This window comes from Aquarana catesbeiana, linkage group LG02 (assembly GCF_042186555.1).
Source record: "Aquarana catesbeiana isolate 2022-GZ linkage group LG02, ASM4218655v1, whole genome shotgun sequence".
NCBI lineage: Eukaryota > Metazoa > Chordata > Amphibia > Anura > Ranidae > Aquarana > Aquarana catesbeiana.
The window spans coordinates 419,896,216-419,917,676 of NC_133325.1; the positions used below are offsets into that span (position 1 = coordinate 419,896,216).

General features: G+C 40.5%; 1 protein-coding gene and 1 non-coding gene across 2 annotated transcripts in view; both read right to left on the minus strand.

Moving 5' to 3' along the window:
• MAN1C1 (mannosidase alpha class 1C member 1) overlaps positions 1–21,461 on the minus strand; it is a 144,695-nt gene that overhangs the window by 84,102 nt on the left and 39,132 nt on the right. Inside the window, exons 3-5 of the mRNA XM_073615456.1 lie at positions 12,019–12,115; positions 5,106–5,221; positions 1,286–1,366 (exon numbers count right to left, since the gene is read on the minus strand). Coding sequence (XP_073471557.1) covers positions 1,286–1,366; positions 5,106–5,221; positions 12,019–12,115 — 294 coding nt within the window. The remainder of the gene's footprint in view (positions 1–1,285; positions 1,367–5,105; positions 5,222–12,018; positions 12,116–21,461) is intronic.
• On the minus strand, positions 19,670–19,827 carry LOC141130783 (U1 spliceosomal RNA). The gene has a single exon (XR_012242529.1). It is a non-coding gene; the product is annotated as a U1 spliceosomal RNA (small nuclear RNA).

The window sequence follows — 21,461 nt, forward strand, 5'->3', positions numbered from 1 at the left end:
GGCTCACTTCATCATGCTGTTGAGAATCTGGGCCGACTGCCCAGCATCCCTGGGGTATACAGATGGAGACCGCATCTTTTGTTAGTTGAGGGCAAAGGCCAGCAGCATTCAGCCCTGTTGCCAGCCTTTCTCCTGGGTTGCTGGCATTATTCTGGGGTGTCATCTGCTGCTGGGTAGGGAAGTTGGCTGCTTCACCCCCCTTACCGTCATCTGGCTGCTGGGACGACATGTCTCTGGTACTGTCTCCCAGGTATATGGATCCTTGCTGGGGAGGAAAGACCACCACCTTCTCACCCTGGGCCTCTGGAACTGCCACAAGTGTAGGGCAGAGTTCTTGGACCCTCTGTCCATTTTGCCATCGCTTCAGCTGCAGAAGTTCCTGGTAACTCCACAGATGTTGCTGGCAGAAAATCCCATGTCTCTGTCAGTATTGTAGGAGAAAGGCTGAGTGCCTCTTCTCTCTGGGAGGCTGAAGCTGCTGTTGGTGCTGGGCAGAGGTTAGCAGAGCTCTGCTCTGTTGTCAGCACTTCAGCTTTGGAGACTTTTGGTAATTCGATGCAGTCTGTGTAATCAGCATATACTCTTTGAAACTTAGGGGCCAAGTTTGAAGTATACACAATTCTCTAGATTTTGTATAAAGTATATGTGAAGCCTCACCTCGTATAACAACCCGTTCAGATTAAATCATAAATGAAAGGTAAAACTTTTCTGTATACATATAAAAAAACATAAATACCTTTTTATTCCTTTTTTTAGAAATTATCACATACCCTCTATTCTCAGCTGCATAAGGAGCTCATACAGCTAGGGGAGGAGAAACAATCTTACACTGGTCTTCCCAGTGAATGCCTGTGCAGGGGGTAGGGGCAGTGTCAGCACAGGTCTACTCATTGGAGTAGAGCAGCCAGAAAACTGACCATGCTGTGCTCTCGTACCTAGTGTGGTCAGTTTTTATTAGGAAAGCAGAGAGACTGGCAGGAACGCCAGGTATTTCACACAAAGGAAGCAATACAAAAGGAACAGGATACTTTTTCATACAAGTACATGGTACAGCAGACACATTTTAGGAATACGAAATGCTGGGGTAATATATTCTTTAATCCCCCCCAAGTCTCTCTGCACGTAGCTCTAATCCACATAGAAGCATTGTATAAGTATTATGCAAATCTGTTTGGATATCATTCCCTGTGTCATTTTCAGTAATACTGTATGTATCAGAGTTATGATTTTTCATTACAGATAGATAGAAATCATTGACCATAAACATACAGATTTTTACACTTACCTCTTTCCCTGACAGGTAGTAAGCAGAAAGCAGTCCTCCAATGTAACGAATGTTAACCTCAAACAAGGAGGCCTCTCCATTCTAATAATTAAAATACATATATAGTGAACTAATGGTATATTAATGGTATATTACTCATTCACTTTGCAAATTATAACCAATCACAAGCAAGGAAACAAACAGTATTTCTGCTTGCGCATGATTAGATGATGAAAGTCAGAAAAGCATCACCTTATTCACTAAGTTATATAGTTAGTCAGGTTGAAAAAAGACATAAGTCCATCTAGTTCAACCAATAAAAGGGAAAGAAAACAAAACAAAACATACAATCCCATATACACAATCCTATACCCAAAATTGATCCAGAGGAAGGCAAAAAAAAAAAAAAAACAGCAAAACATGAATTTGCTCCAGCTGGGGATAAAGTTAAAGGAAAATTCCATTGTGAAATTAAATTTCACTTTGCTAAATGGACAGCCTATTTTACTAGTAAATTAACTGAATAGTGTTCACTAATGGATTTGTTTAAGTGTACAGATTAATTTATGCAAACAGTTCAAAAGTGAATGATAGGATATCTATAAGTATCTCCTACAATACTGAAATTACTTAAGCTAGTTTATTTAACAAAACAATGTAAAGAAGAATACTGATGTATGGTAACCAATAAAAACCATATATCACCTTTTCCTCACTGCTTGCTTGGATTTACACTGAACAGGGAAGGCTTGAAAGGGGGCAAAAAAGCATTTTCCCCACTGGGCCAGTACAAATAAGATATGTTGGGTAGGTGGCCCTGAACAGAGATATTCTCCAATAAAAATTTCATCACAGCAAGAAATGCAGCCACCGACAAATTATTTCTGACTATTGTATGTTTTTTATTTATGTGAATCTGTTTCATTTTCACAGAGCATTGGTCATCATGTTGCTCCTGAATTACTTAGTTGTTTACAGTTCATGCTTTCCAATCCTCCTTTTGCATGTATAGCATGTATATGCGAAAATGTGTATCACAAAAAATCATATCCCCTAAGACAATAACCATCTTGGCACGCTGGTGTAAAGAGCACTTTCACTAGCCCACAGAAAACTGTCACTGCCATGAAAGACCAATTTGGTCAAGCTGCCACCTGAACCAAACTTTCCCAAGCTCCCTGTTGACAATGAATGTTGTAATTTGCCTCATTAAAAGATAACTACACATATGAAATAGATAAATAGATAGGTAAGTGAAAGAAATAGGAAATATGTGTTGCAGTAGACTTGTCACTTTGGAACTGGCTGCCCAGATAGCAAGAATAACTAGCCACAAATTTGTGGCAGTGTTGAATTAAGTCTGTTAACTTGCTGCAAATTTTCAATGGCAAGTTGTACACTTACAGAACACTTGAAGCACAAGTTCTATTTGACACTTTTCCAATTTGTAGTAAATTTGCGTGGCAAGTCTCTAGCAAGAGCAAAGTTGCAGTGGTGAGTCTACAGGAAGAGCTCTGCAAGTCTACAGCATGAAAATTCAGCCACAACAACCCCCTGTGGTTTGATGACTATTGCACAAAATAACTGTACCAGAACTTGCAGCAGATTTGCAGATCGTTTGCAAAGAAAGTTGATCTGGAGTCATGCAATGTGGACTTGCTGCAATTGGGCAATACACTTGTGAAGCCTTGCAAGTCTAGCAATAGCTTATCAAGTCATTTTCAAGCTTGCAGTACATTTGCTTGCTATCTGGGTGGTCTGTGCCACCAGAAGCCCTTGGTTAACACTCTGAACCTCCATTCTCCTAACCCCTACCCACCAATAGCATACAGTTGAGATAAAGGAAGGTAGGGCTTGTGATGTGGGGTTCAATCTTCACTATAAGCCACATGTCGCAAACTCCTCCATATACCAACGGCATGTTAGGGGTGGGTGAATGGATCCACAGTGTGGTAATCAACTGACCAGTTGTGATGCAGATAGTATTTTCTCAGAGTTACATTAAGGCACCATTTTGTTTACCTGTTTAACCATAAAAAGTGCTTTACATGAACAACTACCTGAGGCTGTAGGAAGCATCTGTTTGTTATTGCATGTGAATATCTATGTTTTACCCACTGCTTTTTTTACTTAAAGAGAAATTTCAGTCCCCTTTAGTTTTTATCACAGCCTACTACCCCCTCCCTCCTTCAGCGCTGTCATCTCTATAATAATGGCACATATGAAGATGTGCCAAAGGGCTCTTTGGCAAGGCAATTTATGCACATATCCAGAGGTTTGGGAATTCCATATCCACTTTGTCTTCGTGCATGCCTGGGAATCCCACAGGGTACAGATGTGTCACAAGACTTTGCTGGGACCTGAAGCCCTGCAGCACATCTTTGCATGCACAGAATGGTGTGAATGCCATTTTAGCCTAGGCGAGAAAGATGGAGGTGCTGTGTTGGAACAGCACAAAAAGCCTGTAATATTAAAGGGAAAAAAAATAATATGTCCAAATGTGAGAGAGGAAGTAGAGAGAAGACCCATTCACCCACTTCCTAATTTCTTATGAGTCTTGATGGCCAGTCAATATTTGTTTTGGCTGTTGGATTGTGTCAAATGCACTTAATTTTGTGCTAGAACTCATTCATCCCCAACTTCAACCACTTCCCTACCTGCCTATAGACATATGACGTCCACAGATGGGATCTCCCATCCTGGGTGGACGTCATATGACGGCATCGGTTCCCGGCTGCCTAGGGGGCGCGCGCGCACCCGCCGTGTTGCTCGGGACCCGGTGCGTGTGCCCGGCGGCCGCGATGTCCGCCGGGCACCCGCGATTGCCCGTTAACCGGGCCGGACCGTGGATCTCTGTGTGTAAACACAGAGATCCACGTCCTGTCAGCTCAGAGGAGAGCGATCTGTGTTCCCAGAATGGAGGAACACTGATCGGTCTCCTCCCCTTGTGCGTCCCCTCCCCCTACAGTTAGAAGCATTCCCTAGGAAACACATTTACCCCCTCCCCGCCCCCTAGTGGTTAACCCCTTCACTGCCTGTCACATTTACACAGTAATCAATGCAATTTTATAGCATTGATCGCTGTATAAATGTGAATAGTCCCAAAAATGTGTCAAAAGTGTCCGATGTGTCCGCCATAATGTCGCAGTCACGAAAAAAAATTGCGATCGCCGCTATTACTAGTAAAAAAAAAAAAATAAATATTTTTTTTTAAAAAAATGCCATAAATCTATCCTGTATTTTATAGACGCTATAACTTTTGCGCAAACCAATCAATATATGCTTATTGCGATTTTTTTTTTACCAAAAATATGTTGAAGAATACGTATCGGCCGAAACTGAGGAAAAAATTTGTTTTTTAAAAAAATAATTGGGATATTTATTATAGCAAAAAGTAAAAAATATTGTGTTTTTTTCAAAATTGTCACTCTTCTTTTGTTTATAGCGCAAAAAATAAAAACCACAGAGGTGATCAAATACCACCAAAAGAAAGCTCTATTTGTGGGGGAAAAAAGGACTTCAATTTTGTTTGGGTACAACGTCGCATGACCGCGCAATTGTCGTTTAAAGTGCGACAGCGCTGAAAACTAAAAATTGGTCTGGGAAGGAAGGGGGTGAAAATGCCCGGTATTGAACCGGTTAATAAAGGTATATAAATCAGAATTACTGGTCTCATGCCTGCCTATACCTCTGAATGTCCACAGAATTGTTTGCTATATAATACCAACTTTTCTTGATTAACTGACTTTGATAGTTAGTAAAAACATTTTCCTTCAACTTTGAATATGCTTGATACTTTTGAAGAACTGATACTCAAACTTAGTCATAGAAATCTTCTTACCACATTCAGATCTAGGCTATTTTCAATCCATATTTCAGCATTCTCGAATTCTTCCTTCAAATCCATAATAAAAAGTGTGTCCAGAGCATCCACAATTGTAGCTCCTTTCAGTCCACCTGTTTGAGAGTGAGATTCACTTGTTAGGTGCTGGCCAATATTGATCAATCTTATCTTGTTTAAAAATTAAACTTGAAACTAAACATAGATATGATTAATCATCATTTGAAATCTGCCAACGATGACCATTCATTTACTTATACAGTTGAAAACATACTGATTGTTATTTTTACATCTGGCTTTCTAAATGTGAGGGGCAGCAAGGATCAAGTAAGTGGATGTATATGGCTCTCCTGCATCATAAGCAGGGTTTCTCACATCACCAGTTTACCAATAAGAGAGACTGGGGTGGACTGGTGCACAACAGCCATTCCTGGATAAAAAATGGAGGCAATGAACAGATCAGCTATGCTCCCTGTATGCACCTCAAGGTTTATTTTACATTTTAACTTGAGTGTACTCGCTTTAAAAAAAGCTTTTTATACTTAAACCAAAAAAGCAAAGAAAACATTAGATTTCTTCACAGCATGGAAAAGACAATTTATCTATGGGTGCAACAGTGAGTATGCATGTCACATACTCAGATCCTGAGATTTGGTGAGAGGTGATGAATGGGTCCTAGTAGTGTCACATTTTTACTATCTTCTTCTCTAGACAAATTATCATGTGTAGCCACCCCTTTAACATAGTCAATTGGCTAGCCTTAAAGTGGTTCTAAAGACAAAAGGTTTTTTATCTTAATGCATCCTATGCATTAAGATAAAAAAACCTCCTGTGTGCAGCAGCCCCCCTAATACTTATCTGAGCCCCGGCTGTCCGGGACTCTCCCTTCTCATTGGCTAAGACACAGCAGTGGGTGCCATTGGCTCGCGCTGCTGTCAATCAAAGCCAGTGAACCAATGAGGAAAGAGAGAGGGGGCAGGCCAGAGGCATGGCTCCGTGTCTGAATGGACACAGGTAGCTGCGGCTCCGCTCGAGTGCCCCCATAGCAAGCTGCTTGCTGTGGGGGTACTCGGTAGGAGGGAGGGGCCAGGTGCACTGGCGAGTGACCCGAGAATAGGAGGATCTAAGCTGCTCTATGCAAAACCACAGAGCAGTTAAGTACGACATGTTTGTTATTTTTAAACAAAAAAAACAAGACTTCAATACCACTTTAATATCAAATTAGCATGATCAGATATCATAGTCACACACGACACACTGGGGTTGATTTACTAAAACTGGAGAGTGCAAAATCTGGTACAGCTCTGCATAGAAACCAATCAGCTTCCATTTTTTTTTTTCAAAGCTTTATTGAACAAGGTGAAGATAGAAGCTGATTGGTTATGATGCAATGGTGCACCAGATTTTGCACTATCCAGTTTTAGTTAATCCCCTCCGCTGAGACTAGGGTTGGAGAGGCTGAAAGAAATACAGTAGTTTGCCCACTCTACATCACCTTGTGCCAATGACTTGAAATGTAGTGGAAAATGTCACCCTACACTGTCAGTATCCTAGTTCTCAGAGTACACTATGTCCCACCAAAAATACACAAACTGTGCAGGGACTAGGACAGTCTGAAACCTACTTATTATGTGAATGTGTTACCCTGCCACCTTAGGCCATTGTCTATGTAGGCTATATAGAAATAAGGTCCTGGCAGTTGTGATCATCTCAACAAGCCAACCAGACCCCAGAAAACCAGTTGTTCTACAAATCTATGCTCACCCTAAGTTAGGGTTGCCACCTCATCCCTTTAAAACCGAACACAAATTAATTACACAGGTTCTGTGTCTGATTAAGGCGGTAATAAAACTCACTTGGTGCCTTATCTTCATTAAATTAGCCCCAGAACTGGTGTAATTATATGAGTTTGGGTTTAAAGGGATGAGGTGGCAACCCTACCCTAAGTAGGTGTTCTGTAGGCTCAAGAACTTAGAGTGCGCTACAGTATGTATTAAAACAGGTTGAGGACCATTAAATCCACTGCCCTCTAATCCTCTTTCTGTTTATCTTTGTTTTTAAAGAAAAATAAAACTTGGCTTAAGCTTTTTGCCTTTCTTTTTTTACTATAATCTGTTTTTAACTGCTGTAATGACAATAATTTCAGTACTTTATATAAATAAATTGGACTCGTGTTGAGGCCCGTTCTTTTACGGCAGAGCTCAAAGTGCTTAACATTATAAATTGTACATTAATTTTAAATGATTGAGCTGTAGGGAAAAAAATGAACCCTTGATTACAGATATTACAGAAAAGATCATTACAGTATTTGAAAACAGAAACACAAAACATGTGAGTGAAGAACAATTAGACGAAAACATTGCAACTATAAACATAACACAATATGTTCAAATATGCCACTCAAATAAATATCAACTTTAAAACAATCATTTGCCTGGTTTAAAACACTAGCTCATCTAATATAGGATTCGGTTTATATAGCGGGGCATATGAAACATATACAAAAAATGTATACAAATAGAGACACTTTATAAAATTAAAAATGTAATTCAATTAAACACAATGGGGTTCATATAGTAAAACCAGCACACCTAGCTCCAGTAATATGCCACCTATAATTACGGGAAACCTGTGCTGACAGTCATTCCTAACCTGTGGATTCAATACACTGACTACTGACCTGGAACAAGAATGCAGATTAAAAAGTCAGACTGATCTCAGAACTACTAATTCGCACAATATGGGGTGGGGGTTAAAGTCAGCCTGGAGATGGATTTAATGTATTTGTGATCAGTAACGCAGAAAGCACTGAAGCCTTTGGATCAAATTAGTGAAGAAGTTAAATGTTTTGGGGGTATACCCACTGCTGTGCTCATGGATTATGGATTTCCTAACAATTAGGCTACAAACTATGAGACTAGACAATCAGCTGTCTAATACTATTATTCTATATTTCTGTATTTTCATATATCCTGTGAAGTTTCCTGATGACAACACTGATAATGACGAGATGGCTTATAGGCAGGAAACTCAACACTTAGTTAAGTGGTACATGATTTAATGCTCAATATTGCAAAAACTTGAAAATGTTCCTGGATTGCCCTTAACCTCCCTGGCGGTATGATTATTTCAGATTTTAGGTGCTGAAAGCGGTACCATTATTTTTGCATGGAAATGTGGTGTTTTATATTGTAGGCCTGTAATTCTTAGGAATAACTCACTGAAATCTGTCCAAACAAGAGTCTAGTAGACATCCTGGGTATGATAATGTTTGAAACACAAAATCATAAATTATAATATAATAAATAACTATAAATAATAACAAATAATAATATAATAGTAATAATACTTTTTATTCAATAAATTTTAGTAAATAATATAAATCAAAAACACTGACATTTTTTTTGTCCAAACAAGAGTGCAATATTAGTAGTCATATTGCTTTTAGTAAACGTCTCGGGTATGGTAAATTTTAAAACAGGGTACAGCGCAAAGTCCGACGTCACAGTCAGGACAGTAGAACCGGGTTTCTTTTCTGGCTTTCCTTCCTGTGTCGTCACGTTTAGAGCAGCAAACCACACACATCCTTGTGGGTGCTGCCTTCTTTTCTGTTGGTGGAATGTGGTCCACAAAGTGTCGACCTGTCAGACGTTCCGGGTTCACAACGCCAGCAGCACGACGTCCAGATCGATTTACAGTGGTCGGTGTTTGGTGCTTCAGAAATATGAGTTCTGCAACTTTCCAAACGAAGTCTGCATGAATCACAGGCCTGTCACTCTTTTTTTTTAGAAGAATGAAAGCGTTCCACAGGCACTGTTCAAGAAGATGCCTGAAGATTTTTTTATAATATTTTTTTTGTTGCTTTCTCATAGAAGGGTAAAAAGTCATGGCCTGGTCAGCTCTGTCAACACCTCCCATTGTGTTGTTGTAGTCCATTACGACTTGAGGTTTCATAACATCTTTTCCAACTTTTGTACGTACCATGACAGTAGAGGTGTTGTGAATGGTACTCATTAGGCACACATCTTTTTTATCTCGCCATCTTAGTGCCATCATTTTGCCTTTTTGCCAGGCAACTATTTCTCCTGCAGTGAGCTTTTTTTTGGCAAAGGTTGGCGGCATGTCACGCCGGTTAGCTCTAACAGTCCCGTAAGCATCTGTCTTGTGTTGTATAAGGAACTCATAGAGTTCTGGAGAAGTATAAAAATTATCTGTGGTTACACAGTACCCCTGATTCAACAATGGCTCAATCAAAGTGAGAACAGAAGCGGTTGCCATTCCATATTGACTGAATCTGTCGTTGAATTTCGTCCCTTTCCCGGTGTAAAGGACCGAATTCCATATATAACCAGTGCTGGCTTCACAGAGCATAAATGATTTTATGCCGAATCGCGCTCTCTTAGACGCGATGTACTGTATCCAACTAAGTCTTCCTTTGTAAGCCATAAGACTTTCGTCGATACTGACGTCTCTGTCTGGTATATAGGTCTGCTGGAAATTTTTCTGAATAATTTGATATAAGTCCCAAATTTTTTTCAGTTTTGGAGCTGGATGAGAAGTCTCATCAAATTCGTCATTGTTTTGAAAATGCAGATATTTCATTATGAGTGAAAATTTGTATTCCGACATTATGGTGCCAAAAAAAGGAGTGGCTAATATTTTGTTGGTTGTCCAGTACCACTTTTGCAGGGGTTTGCCCACCACTCCCTGGAGAATAATTAGGCCCAGAAACTTCCAGATGTCCTCCTTGGTCACTGGTTCCCATTTTCTGCTCCTTGAAAACCTCTGCGGTATAGCAGCTTGTTGTTCCTGGTACCGATTGGTCTCTGTAACAATTATTTCTATGACCTCATCAGTCAAAAAGAGTTGGAGGTATCCCAAGGGGCTGTCATCTTCAACCTCCACTTTTATACCAGGCGCTCCGGTAAACGGGAATCTTGGGGGCGCTGCGTGCTCTGTACCGCAATCAATCGAGCACCAAGTCCGCACATCGCTGGGCAAAGTCGCAGGATCATCGCTGAAATCGCTTTCCGTGCCTGATGACGAACTTCCCCATGATTCGCTATCACTCACATCTGCAAGCGATTCTGTCTCGCTGTCGCTGTTTTCCAGCAGGTCATATGTCGCTTTTGATGTTGAAGCGCGCTTTTTGGATGCCATGGTCGCTTTGCAGTTTCCAGACACAAAGTACAGTAAAACTGCAGGCAGGGGCACTGGACAAAGCACTGGGGGGCAATCTGAGGTCAATTTTTTAATATTTATTATATTTTGTAATGTAATCCAATAGGATTACAATGTGTCAGTGTGTTTGTGCTTTATACATTTTGAATTTGCCGCCGGTTCCACCCCCTGCGTCGCTACGCTCGCAGGGAACGGAAGCCAGGGCACACAGTGGATCGGGCGGAAGATCTGGCCGCCGAACACAGCGGGAGAACATCGCGGGATCCCGGAGACAAGGTGAGTCGCGTCTTCCAGGATCCAGCGATGCGATCCCGAGTCTGGCTCGGGGTTACCGCTTTTGGTACTAAAATCTCACCCCAAGCCAGACTCGGGAATACCGCCAGGGGGGTTAAAGTGTTACTAAATCCAGGACCCTGCATTCACTATATCTGGTCTCCCGCAGTACATAGCACATGGAAATGCAATTATTTTAGTAAATATAAACTGCTAAATACCTTTTCGCATCAGCAGTATATAGCAGTCTTGTGACTTCTATCCCTATGCAGTAAAGCTGGTAGGAGGAGTTCATTCTGCTCTCACTGTCCTATAAAACTTCATGACTCCTGACCCTCTGTCTGGACAGTGTTGACTGGCCCTGTGCTGATCACATGCACTCTCCCAGGAACAAAAAGAAAATAAAACTCTCTAACGATACACACCAAACTGAGCATGTGCAGCCTGACTCCTTCCATTTATAATATTCAGAGAGGAGTTGGAGACACTAGAAGAAGATCAGAGGAGACATGATCAAACAGCCTTTTTACACAATGTGGAGAATTAACCCCTTAGGTTCCACAGTGAGTATAACAAGCATGCTTTACTGCATATACAGACTGAATTTACTGTTGTGGGTTTAGTAATACTTTAAGGCTTCTGGTCATATATTATTATTGCCCCATTGAGAGCATTCTTCTCCACTGTGCTGTAGTGTAGTATGTCATCTACAGGGCAAGCTGCTTCTATCCACATGATAGATGTGACCTATATTATAATTCAACTTATCACAATTTTTTAATACTATTTATGCCTGGATAGAATAAAAGTGTAAGTACATAAAGGACCAGATTTCTGCATAGCTAACATAGGCCATTCATAAAATGTGAGCCATTGTGTGTAGCCTCCATAATTAGAGAGCTCCATGATTGGAGAAAAGCCAATGACATCACTTGACTGGGTTTTCTTCCTGGCTTTTTTTTTTCTGCACAACTTTAATTTTTTTTGCATTCCGCCATATTTGGCCTCTTAAAGCCAGTGGAGTGCAATGCACATTCATAAAGCACCGTGCTGTATAAATGTGCAGTCAGTGCAGGCATACCATTGCTTTATTCATGTCTACCTAAATGTATCCAAAAAATAGGCTAACCAAAGAGTTAGTTTAACTTCAGAAGATGACGTGGAAAGCTTTTGTTATACCATCTACTGCAGCTAGAGATCTATAACTGTAGTCTTAAAATGGAGAAGTTTTTATGTTTTTGCTCATTTAAATTATAATGGTAAATGTGTAGGTGATGATATTGTATTTATATGTAAAATGCGTGGAGTAGTAATGTCATTTCATTGTGAATTTGCGTTTACAATGACAATAAATCTTCTTATCGTATCTATTCTCCTGTCAACAAATATTACAAAAAGTCCTGATGGGAATATGGACACAACAAGGTACTGGTTGTTTTTAAAAATGAATAAAGCTTACCAAACAAACTTCCAAAATGTCCATCTTTAGTGAGAGGACGGAGCTCATTTTCCCCCCAAGCATATTTCTTGTAGCTGTCCCAAGCAAACTTCATCATCTGTAATTGTATAAAGCAAATGTTAAACACATGCTGACTTGTAGTTTCTAACTGGAATATTTAAAAATTATTCAAGGTCTGTATCTGTGGGTTAGTTAATAAACTATATGGCAGTTAGCAATACAAATTCTAAGTATACTGGTGAAAGCGTTATGTTACATCTGATTAAAACAAAACAAAACACCCCTAGCACACAAAAAGGTTTAGACATCTCAATATGTGATCACTGTGGGTCACTCAAGAGTCTTCAACTTGAATACTTCACTCATACAGCCCTTCTCAGATTTATTAACTTTTAATAACTTACACATACAGCGGCAAGGTGCCTCTGCTGCGCAGGATCACGTACCTAGTATGTGGTTCTGCACTTCCGGGTCTGGGGCATGTGTACACCGCTGCCGGCCCGCTCCCACTGTGAGTTTACACAGCCGGAGCTGAGCGGCAGGTATGGTAGACTCGATGTCTGCCGGCACCCGCCAATGCTTCGGTACAGAGGCAGAAGGGTGGTCTGCCTATGTAAACAAGGCAGATCGCTGTTCTGTCAGTACAGAAGGCATGGATCCTGTGCCTCTGCAAAACAGGGACACCATCCATGCCTTCCCCTAGTTCAAGCACCTCCCCCACAGTAGTAAAACACCAGCTAGGAACACATTTACCACTTTGATCGCCCCTGATGTTCACCCCTTCCCAGCCAGTGTCATTAGTACAGTGACAGTGCACTGATCACTGCATTAGTGTCGCTGGTCCCCAAAACATGTCAGTTAGTGTCCGATTTGTTTGCCGCAATATCGCAGTCCTGCTATAAGTTGCTAAACACTGCCATTAGGTTATCAATATACGCTTATTGGGATTTTTTTCACCAGAAATATGTAGCAGAATACATATTGGCCCAAATTTATGCATCGATTTTTTACATTTTTTTATTGGACATGTTTTACAGCAGAACGTAAAAGTTATATATTTTTTTTAAATTGTAGGTGTTTTTTTTGTTTATAGCGCAAAAAATAAAAATGGCAGAGGTGATAAAATACCACCAAAAGAAAGCTCTATTTGTGGGAAAAAAGGGCATACATTTTATTTGGGTACATCGTCGCATGATCACGCAATTGTCAGTTAATGTAACACAGTGCCGTATCGCAAAAAATGACCTAGTCATGAAGGGGGGTAAATCTTCCTGAAGTCAAGTGGTTAACCACTTGCCGACTAGCTGCCATTATTATATTGCGGCTCATTCCCATGAATCGTCGTAGCTGTACGTAGGTCCGTTTTACAGCTATAGCAGGCGTGCCCGCTGCACGGCCAGGGAGCTGTTGCACGTGGCCGTAATGTCCGCCAGCCAACCGTGATCACTCCACAGAGAGCCAGAACAGGGATCTGTCAATGTAAACAAACAGATCCCCGTTCTGACAGGGTAGTAGAGATAGATCGTCTGTTCCTAGTGACCAGGAACAGCGATTTCTGTGTACTCCCAGTCAGTCCCCTCCCCTCACAGTTAGAAACACCTCCCAGGGAACGCATTTAACGCCTTGATCAACACTAGTGTTAACCCCTTCCCTGCCAGTGTCATTTATACAGTAATCAGTGCATTTTTATAGCACTGATCGCTGTATAAATGTCACTGGTCCCAAAAAAGTGTCAAAAGTGTCTCTCGAAATGTTGCAGCCACGCTAAAAATTGTTGATCACCGCCATTACTAGTAAAAAAAAAACATAGTAAAAATGCAATAAATCTATCCCCTATTTTGTAGACGCTTTACCGTTTGCGCAAACCAATCAATATATGCTTATTGAAATTTTTTTAACAAAAATATGTAGATGAATACATATTGGCCTAAACCAATGAAGACTTTTTTTTCATTTTTTTGGATATTAATTATATCAAAAAGTAGAAAAAAATAGTATTTTTCAAAATTGTCGGTCTCTTTTTGTTTATAGCACTAAAAATAAAAACCGCAGCAGTGATCAAATACCACCAAAAGGTAGCTCTATTTGTGGGAAAAAAAGGACGTCAATTTTGTTTGGGTACAGCGTTGCACGCCACGCAATTGTTAAAGTGACGCAGTGCCGTATCGCAAAAAATGGCCTGGTCATTAAGGGGGGAAAATCTTCCTGTCCTTAAGTGGTTAAGGATAAACATATATGCCAATTACATATTCACCAAAAGTGATAGATAACAAGCGGTATAACACATCAAGGTCAGGACCAGTGGTAAGATAGTGACCCCGGCCTGGTACATCACTCAGCTGGCAGGCTTATGCATTTCAGAGGACGCACCCCTTCCTCAGAGCTATCTTAGCTCTGAGAAAGGGGGAGCATCCCCTGAAACGCCTATCACTTTTTGTGAGTATGAAAATGGCATATGTGTTTATCTGTAAGAAAAGTTTTCGGTGATGCAATAGGCATTTGCACCCTCCTGTTTGTTTTTTCTACAGATATCTGATCAAAAAGTAAAAAGAAAAAAAAAACAGTTTAATCCTGTCAAAAATCCAGTAAGCTTCTAACGTTCTGTAGTGAGCTGACAATGCTGCACTGAAATATCAAACACCTTTATTAGTCCTACCTGGTTTATCTTTGTGGACTACAGAATACCCCCCCCCCCCCACTTCCCTAAATTAAAACACACATGTTCACTTTAGGCGTTACCTTTACGCTACATTGCACAAAAATCACACTAATTTGATATCATTTTAATCAGCAGACTGTTCCATTTTTTGGCAAATTTATAAGAATGGAAAAAAATTACAGAAAAATTTTTTTTTTTTAATTTTAAACTATTTGCTTCGCAATAAAAACCCAAAAACTAACAAATATTTGTACCCAAATTTACTACCAAATTAAAGCACTATGTGTTCAAACGATGTATAATATGTTACGGAAGACAAAAAAAAACTCTAAAAGATTTAATGTGTCAAGTCATTGTCAAAACGAAAAAATGCTTTGGGAGTCTAGGAGATTTGCACTCCCTTTGTGCTATACCATTCCTCTATGTTACATAAAAGTCACACTAATGTGATACAATTCTATTTAAAAGGCTATGTTGGTTATATTTTGGGATACATTTATGGGGATGCACAAATTACTTAAATGATGCTTTGGGAAAAATTTAATTTCAAATTCTTTACATTTATTCTTAATAAAAAGTATGAAAAAATTATACGTATTCAAATACCCTACATATTTAAGCCCTATCTGTCCTGAAGAAAAACAATATATAATATTTTAAGGTAAACTACAAGAGGGAAGGGAGAGACGTGAAGCTCCAAAGCCATAGTGTAGTAAGTATGTAAAACAAGAACTTTATTGAAATAATAGTACATTGCACTCACAAGCAAAATACATCAAAGGCATATCTGTAAGGTATGTCAAGCTCAATGGTAAGAGGTGTGGGGGTAAATCCTGGAGCCCTGGTCAGTGGCATCTACTATAAGGAACCTGTGTGTGGAGCCAATGGGACCCCGCCCATGTATTGCTAAGCTTGGAAGAAGGCGCTGGTCCGTCACCCAATCCGTGCAAGGCCTGGGAGCATGCACAGTAGAAAGACGTTTTCGAGGAGCACTTCCTCTTCCTCAGCCTCTGACCATCTGGCCAGACATACCTTACAGATATGCCACATACTTATTATTACTTATGTGGTGTTCTCATGAAGAGGAGGACTATAATGACATTTTTTATAGATTACTAACTACTTGTATACATGAACAAAAAAAAAAAATACAACTAGTAGCTACATTTGTACTTTATGTTTTTGCTTCGATTTCAAGTCATCCTAATATAAAACCATGAATTACAAATGCTCAAAATGTTCACAATATAACACTTCAGACTATTTGCTGTTCAAAATGGTGCAGTCTTTGGGGTCTTTCAATATATTTTCAAAAGTAGGGCCTTTTTTGTCCTGTCATAGTGTGAGAAAAAAAGCTTAATAAATAAGATTGAATACATACACCATTGTTTCTACATTTATTTCGCCCATAACCTGAACAAAACAGGCAAGGGTGGTATTGTTTGATTCCACACAAATTAAACCATTTATTTCAGAAAAATACACTGTGCCTCATCTTTTATATTTTGATGTGGTCAAATTAATTAGAAAATTGTTCTTTCATAATTTTCACCATTTTGTCTCTTGTTTCCAGAAAACTATAGACTAACATTTAAGGTATGGCATCAAAAGAAAATACCATCTGTCCCCAAAAATCATTATCACGATTGGCTAGGTTGACTGCCAAACAAAACATCAATAATAAGGCACAAGTCCAAAACCTGCGGGCTGCTTGTAGGTTTAAATTGTAATTATACTTTTTCAGTCAAATTGGGAGAACACCAACAACTTAATACTTGTTAATTATGTTCTCATAAACATAGCATAACTTAAAAAAATGATTAAAGTGTTTGTAAAGCCTCAAGGTTTTTCACCTTAATGCATTCTATGCATTAAGGTGAAAAACCTTCTGTACTGCAGCTCCCCCCTAGACCCCCCCTCCCCCTTTTTCTTACCTGAGCCCGACCCGGTCCAGCGATGAGCATGAGCCCAGTGGCTCCAGCTGCTGGCTCTCTCTTCATTGGACAGATTGATAGCAGCGGGAGCCATTGGCTCCTGCTGCTGTCAATCAAATCCAGTGACACGGGAGCAGGGGCGGGGCTGAGTTCTGCTGTCTGTGTCAATGAACGCAGCATCAGGACTCGGGAGCGCGTGTTGCCAGGGCAAGCAGCTCTCTGTGGGGGCACCCGATGAAGAGGAAGGGCCTGGAGCACCGGCAGGGCACCCTAGAAGAAGAGGATTGGGGCTGTTCTGTGCACAACAATTGCACAGAGCAGGTAAGTATAGGCTTGTTTGCTATTTTTATGTTAAAAAAAACAAGGGTTTACAACCCCTTTAATCGCTGCTTACCATTTTAAATGTTTTTTTTTTCTGATAACTCCAGCACTGAAAAATCCTACTTGTTTATGATGGGGCTGGGGAGCTGTGTTTGTCATAATTAACCCCACCTGCATTGGTAAACTGGATTCGAACATTGTCCTCTCAAAGGGTTAAAAACTTGCCTCCTTTTTTTATGTCAATGAGATAAAGCTCAGCCTGTCCTTAGCCTTTCTATTGGGACTCCTTATAAACCTGTTCAGAATTGTTTGCAGCCCGCCATAGCACCTTTCCCTAAGAAACACCTGAAAGGTCAGAAATATTTGTTTTCACATTTTTTTTTAGGCAAGGGGTGTAAATGAGAACACATACCAAACATTTGGCAGGGTTTTCTCAAATGTGACAGGAAAAGTATAAATACACTTTAGGTGCTAAGAATAAAGTGGTTACATTTATATGTAAATGTACGGTATTTTTATAAAATCGTGCCAGTAATTTCAGCTTAAAAGATGTCTGTCGGCATGTAACCACAAAATCCCAATGTGTTTGCATAATTAATATGTGTTTGCAATATCTCTCTAAAGATTTATCCACCCACATGGTTTCAATAGTGCTCGTCAAAACGAAGCCTCTATTAGACTGCACAAGAAATACAGTTGATCATTGATCATAGTGACAAATGCTCCAGCCCAAACAAAGATTTGCAGCTTCAGATCAGTTGCTGAAATAATGAAGACACTAAAATAACAATCTCTACTAGCTAAACATTATGTATTTAGAGTGTGATAAAGCAGTGGTCTCCAAACTGTGCCCCTTTGCTTGCATTTATCCGGCCCTTGGGGTACGTCTCCTCCCACTGATACTGTACACTATTCATCCCATTAACACCAACAATAAGGAGTTAAATTCTGGTGGTGACATCAACAACGGGGCACTATTTCTCCCATTGACAACAATGATGGGGTACCATTCCTCAAACTGACACTAATAATGCGCCACTATTATTCCCACTGATACCATATGATGGGGTACTATTCCTCCCACTGATACCAGTGAAGGTGCACTATTCCACCCACTGATACCAGTGATGGTGCACTATTCCTCCCACTGATACCAGTGATGGTGCACTATTCCTCACACTTACACCAAAGATGAGACACTATTCCTCCCACTGATACCAATAATGGGGCACTATTTCTCCCACTGACACCAAAGATGGGGCACTATTCCTCCCACTGATACCAGTGATGGTGCACTATTCCTTCCACTGACACCAAAGATGGGACACTGTTCCTCCCACTGATACCAATGATGGGGCACTATTTCTGCCACTAACACAAAAGATGGGACACTATTTCTCCCACTGATACCAATGATGGGGCGCAATTTCGCTTACTGACACCAATGATGGGGCACTATTTCTCCCACTGATACCCGTGATGGGGCACTATTCCACCCAATACCAAAGATGGGACACTATTCATCCCACTGATACCAATGATGGGACGCTAATTCTCCCATTGACTCCAAAGATGGGACACTATTCCTTCTACTGATACCAATGATGGGGCTCTATTCCTCATACTGACACCAAAGATGGGGCACTATTCCTCCAACTGATACCAACGATGGGGCACAGTTTCTCTTATTGACACCAACGACAGGGCGCTCTTCCTCTCCCTTATAGCAAACATTGATTGTTTACTCCCCATGACGCCAGGAAACTTTTTACTCCCAATGGCCACAGTCTGGCGCCCCTAAAGTCTGAAGGACAGTAAACCAGCCCTTTGTTTAGAAAGTTTAGAGACCCCTGTGATAAAGCATTACATTTAATTGGCAAACAAGATTTACATTCAAGTGACCTCTAGGATATACTAATATGTAAAATGGATTTTTTTTTCTTCCCATTGAGGCACACAGCAATTCTTAAACTGACTGACTAAACTGTTGCCTACGGGAGAAATGGACACTGGCAACAAAAAAAAGTTAGTCATCATGGGATGACTGTATCTACAACTACCATGCCTCAGTTTTTAGTTAGTGTCCTCCAGGATAGTGGAGGTGCTTTCTTCAGCTCAGCTGTTCTCTGTTTGTTAGGAAAATATGCTACTATCAACAGTTGCTGGTAGATTTATTCAGAATATATTAAATAATGGATGTTTCTCATTTTATACTGGTAGTCTGTCTGCGATAGTCCTGAATTTCTGCAAGTTTCTCCGGTCATCTACGGATACTGGTAGATTTAGGCTGAATATAGAAATCCTGAACCGCTCCCCATTTAGCAAGCAGCTCAGGTTCCCAGTTTATTATCTATGCTGGTGTTCTCTCTGCAACAGTCTTGCAATCGGCAGTGACTATTGTCTGTATTCCATTTCACACAGGACTCTGATTTTCAGGTTTGACCATTAAGTCTCTAGTATGTATTTCTTACGGAGTTATTGGTCGAGAGTGGAGGCCATTTTCTTGTCTCCGTCTCTGCGACACTATTGTGATTAACAGGCTTATGCTGGGTTGGCATTTGCTGCAGAAGAAATTTGTAGCTGATTAGCTGTTTTGTGGAAATTAAAATGCTTATTTTCTTTCCTAGCTTGCACATACTGTATGCACTTTGCAAGTTGGCTACATGAGGAAGCCCTCTTCTTTAATTTTGATTGGGTTATACAGGGGGAATTGTTTCAGTTTTATTTTATTTTTTTCCAGGGGAAAGCGTGAACGCAGTCCCCCACTACCACAAATTATGCAGTCGAGTTTCCTGCTTTTGAGGAAATTGCAGGGATCAGCACAGCCGGAGTGCAATGGCCGAGCCTCGCCCTGGGAGAACCACCTTCATGATCATGCCGTTATTAATCGTGTATAAGGATAATAATTTTTCTCGCTGAATATCATAGAAAATTACTCCTGCGCATTACTGTGATAGGCTGGTGCAGGTATTGAAGATGAATTCACATCATGGGGATACACTTCAAGCTATGCTACCCTCCAGGACTGGGGGTGTCCTGAAGCCACTAACACAAAAGGGCACACCATTCTAGTGCAATTGTACTGAAATTGAAATTGAAATTGTCATAAAATGTACCCACAAACTTGTGATTAAAGAACACTCATCGAGCTACACTCGTCCGTAGCTCTACAGTCCTAGACACAGTGTGCTCTGGAATTCGGGGGGACCCTGCCAAGGTCCAAACTGGCTGATGCTTTTCGAAAGTAGCACCTTCTTTACCCTCAGCTGATTTGGACCCCCACAGGGTCCCCCCGAACTCTGGAGTGTACTGTGTCTAGGATTTTAGAGCTATGGATGAGTAGCATGATGACCGTTCTTACTTTACACGTTTGTGCGGACATTTTATGACAATTTCCTAATAAAGAAATATTGTTGGATAATGTACTTGGCTTATGCATCCTTTTGTGTTTGACCCCCCTCCTCCTCCACAGCTGCAACTTGATGACACAGCTCTAATTCAGCTGGGACAGAAATGGATGTGTGGAAGCTTGTGTAAACATTCCCATCTTCTATACTTGCTTACTCTGTAAGGACATTTAATGACATCTGGAGAATCTCTGAGATGAGTAGTGATGAGCAGTACATACTTCTTCACAGTTGCTGGCTGTAATGGCATGGCTGTTAAAGCCTTGGTTTGTTGAGTCGACATCTCTGAATCTGGGTTTACTATGATGTTAACATCATAGCATAGGCAAAAAAACTTTTCAGTGGCAGGGAGTTTAAGAAGACACGTGGTCAGTTATTGAAACTGGAAGAGAAGCAGTTTAACCTTAAACTACGTAGAGGGATCTTTACAGTCAGAGCAATAAGGATGTGGAACTCCCTTCCATAAACATAATATCAGCAGGGAGTGTCGAAAAAACTATTAAATGGGCATCCTAATGTTTTCAACATACAGGGATATGAGATTTACTATTGACATAAACTCGTACATACACCCATACCCACACAAGTTGAACTAGATGGACCCGTGTCTTTATTCAACCTTACAAACCATGTAACTAACAGCTAGGCTACTTCCCGCAATGTCTAACATCAGACATAGGAAGGATTCTTCTTTTGGTTTCAGGGCTTTCACCGTAGGAGTCTCTCCATATCTTCTTCCTGCAGCTGGGTCTGGACTAGCATTTGGCTCTCAGCACTTTCTAGGGCCATGTTTCTACCAGGTCTCTCTTGTTTAAGAATGGCCTTTCATTCCTTGATTTAGACCCTTGTACAAGGAGTCTCCCATGTAGCTCTCACTCATTATTCTCCTCTGGCTCTGTGGGATGTGAATCTAGTTCTTTCTGCATTTCAAAAGTCACAGTGTGAACCCATTTGAGTCTTTACTCTCTGTACTTTCACCAACGAGGTGTTTTTTCTTGTAGCTATCATCTTTGTGAGGGGAGTGTCTGATGGAGGTCTTATCCTGCAAGAAAACCTTTTTGGTTTTGCATAGGGACAAGGTAGTGTTGAGGTTTAGGACTTCTTTTAGTGAAGGTAGTTCTG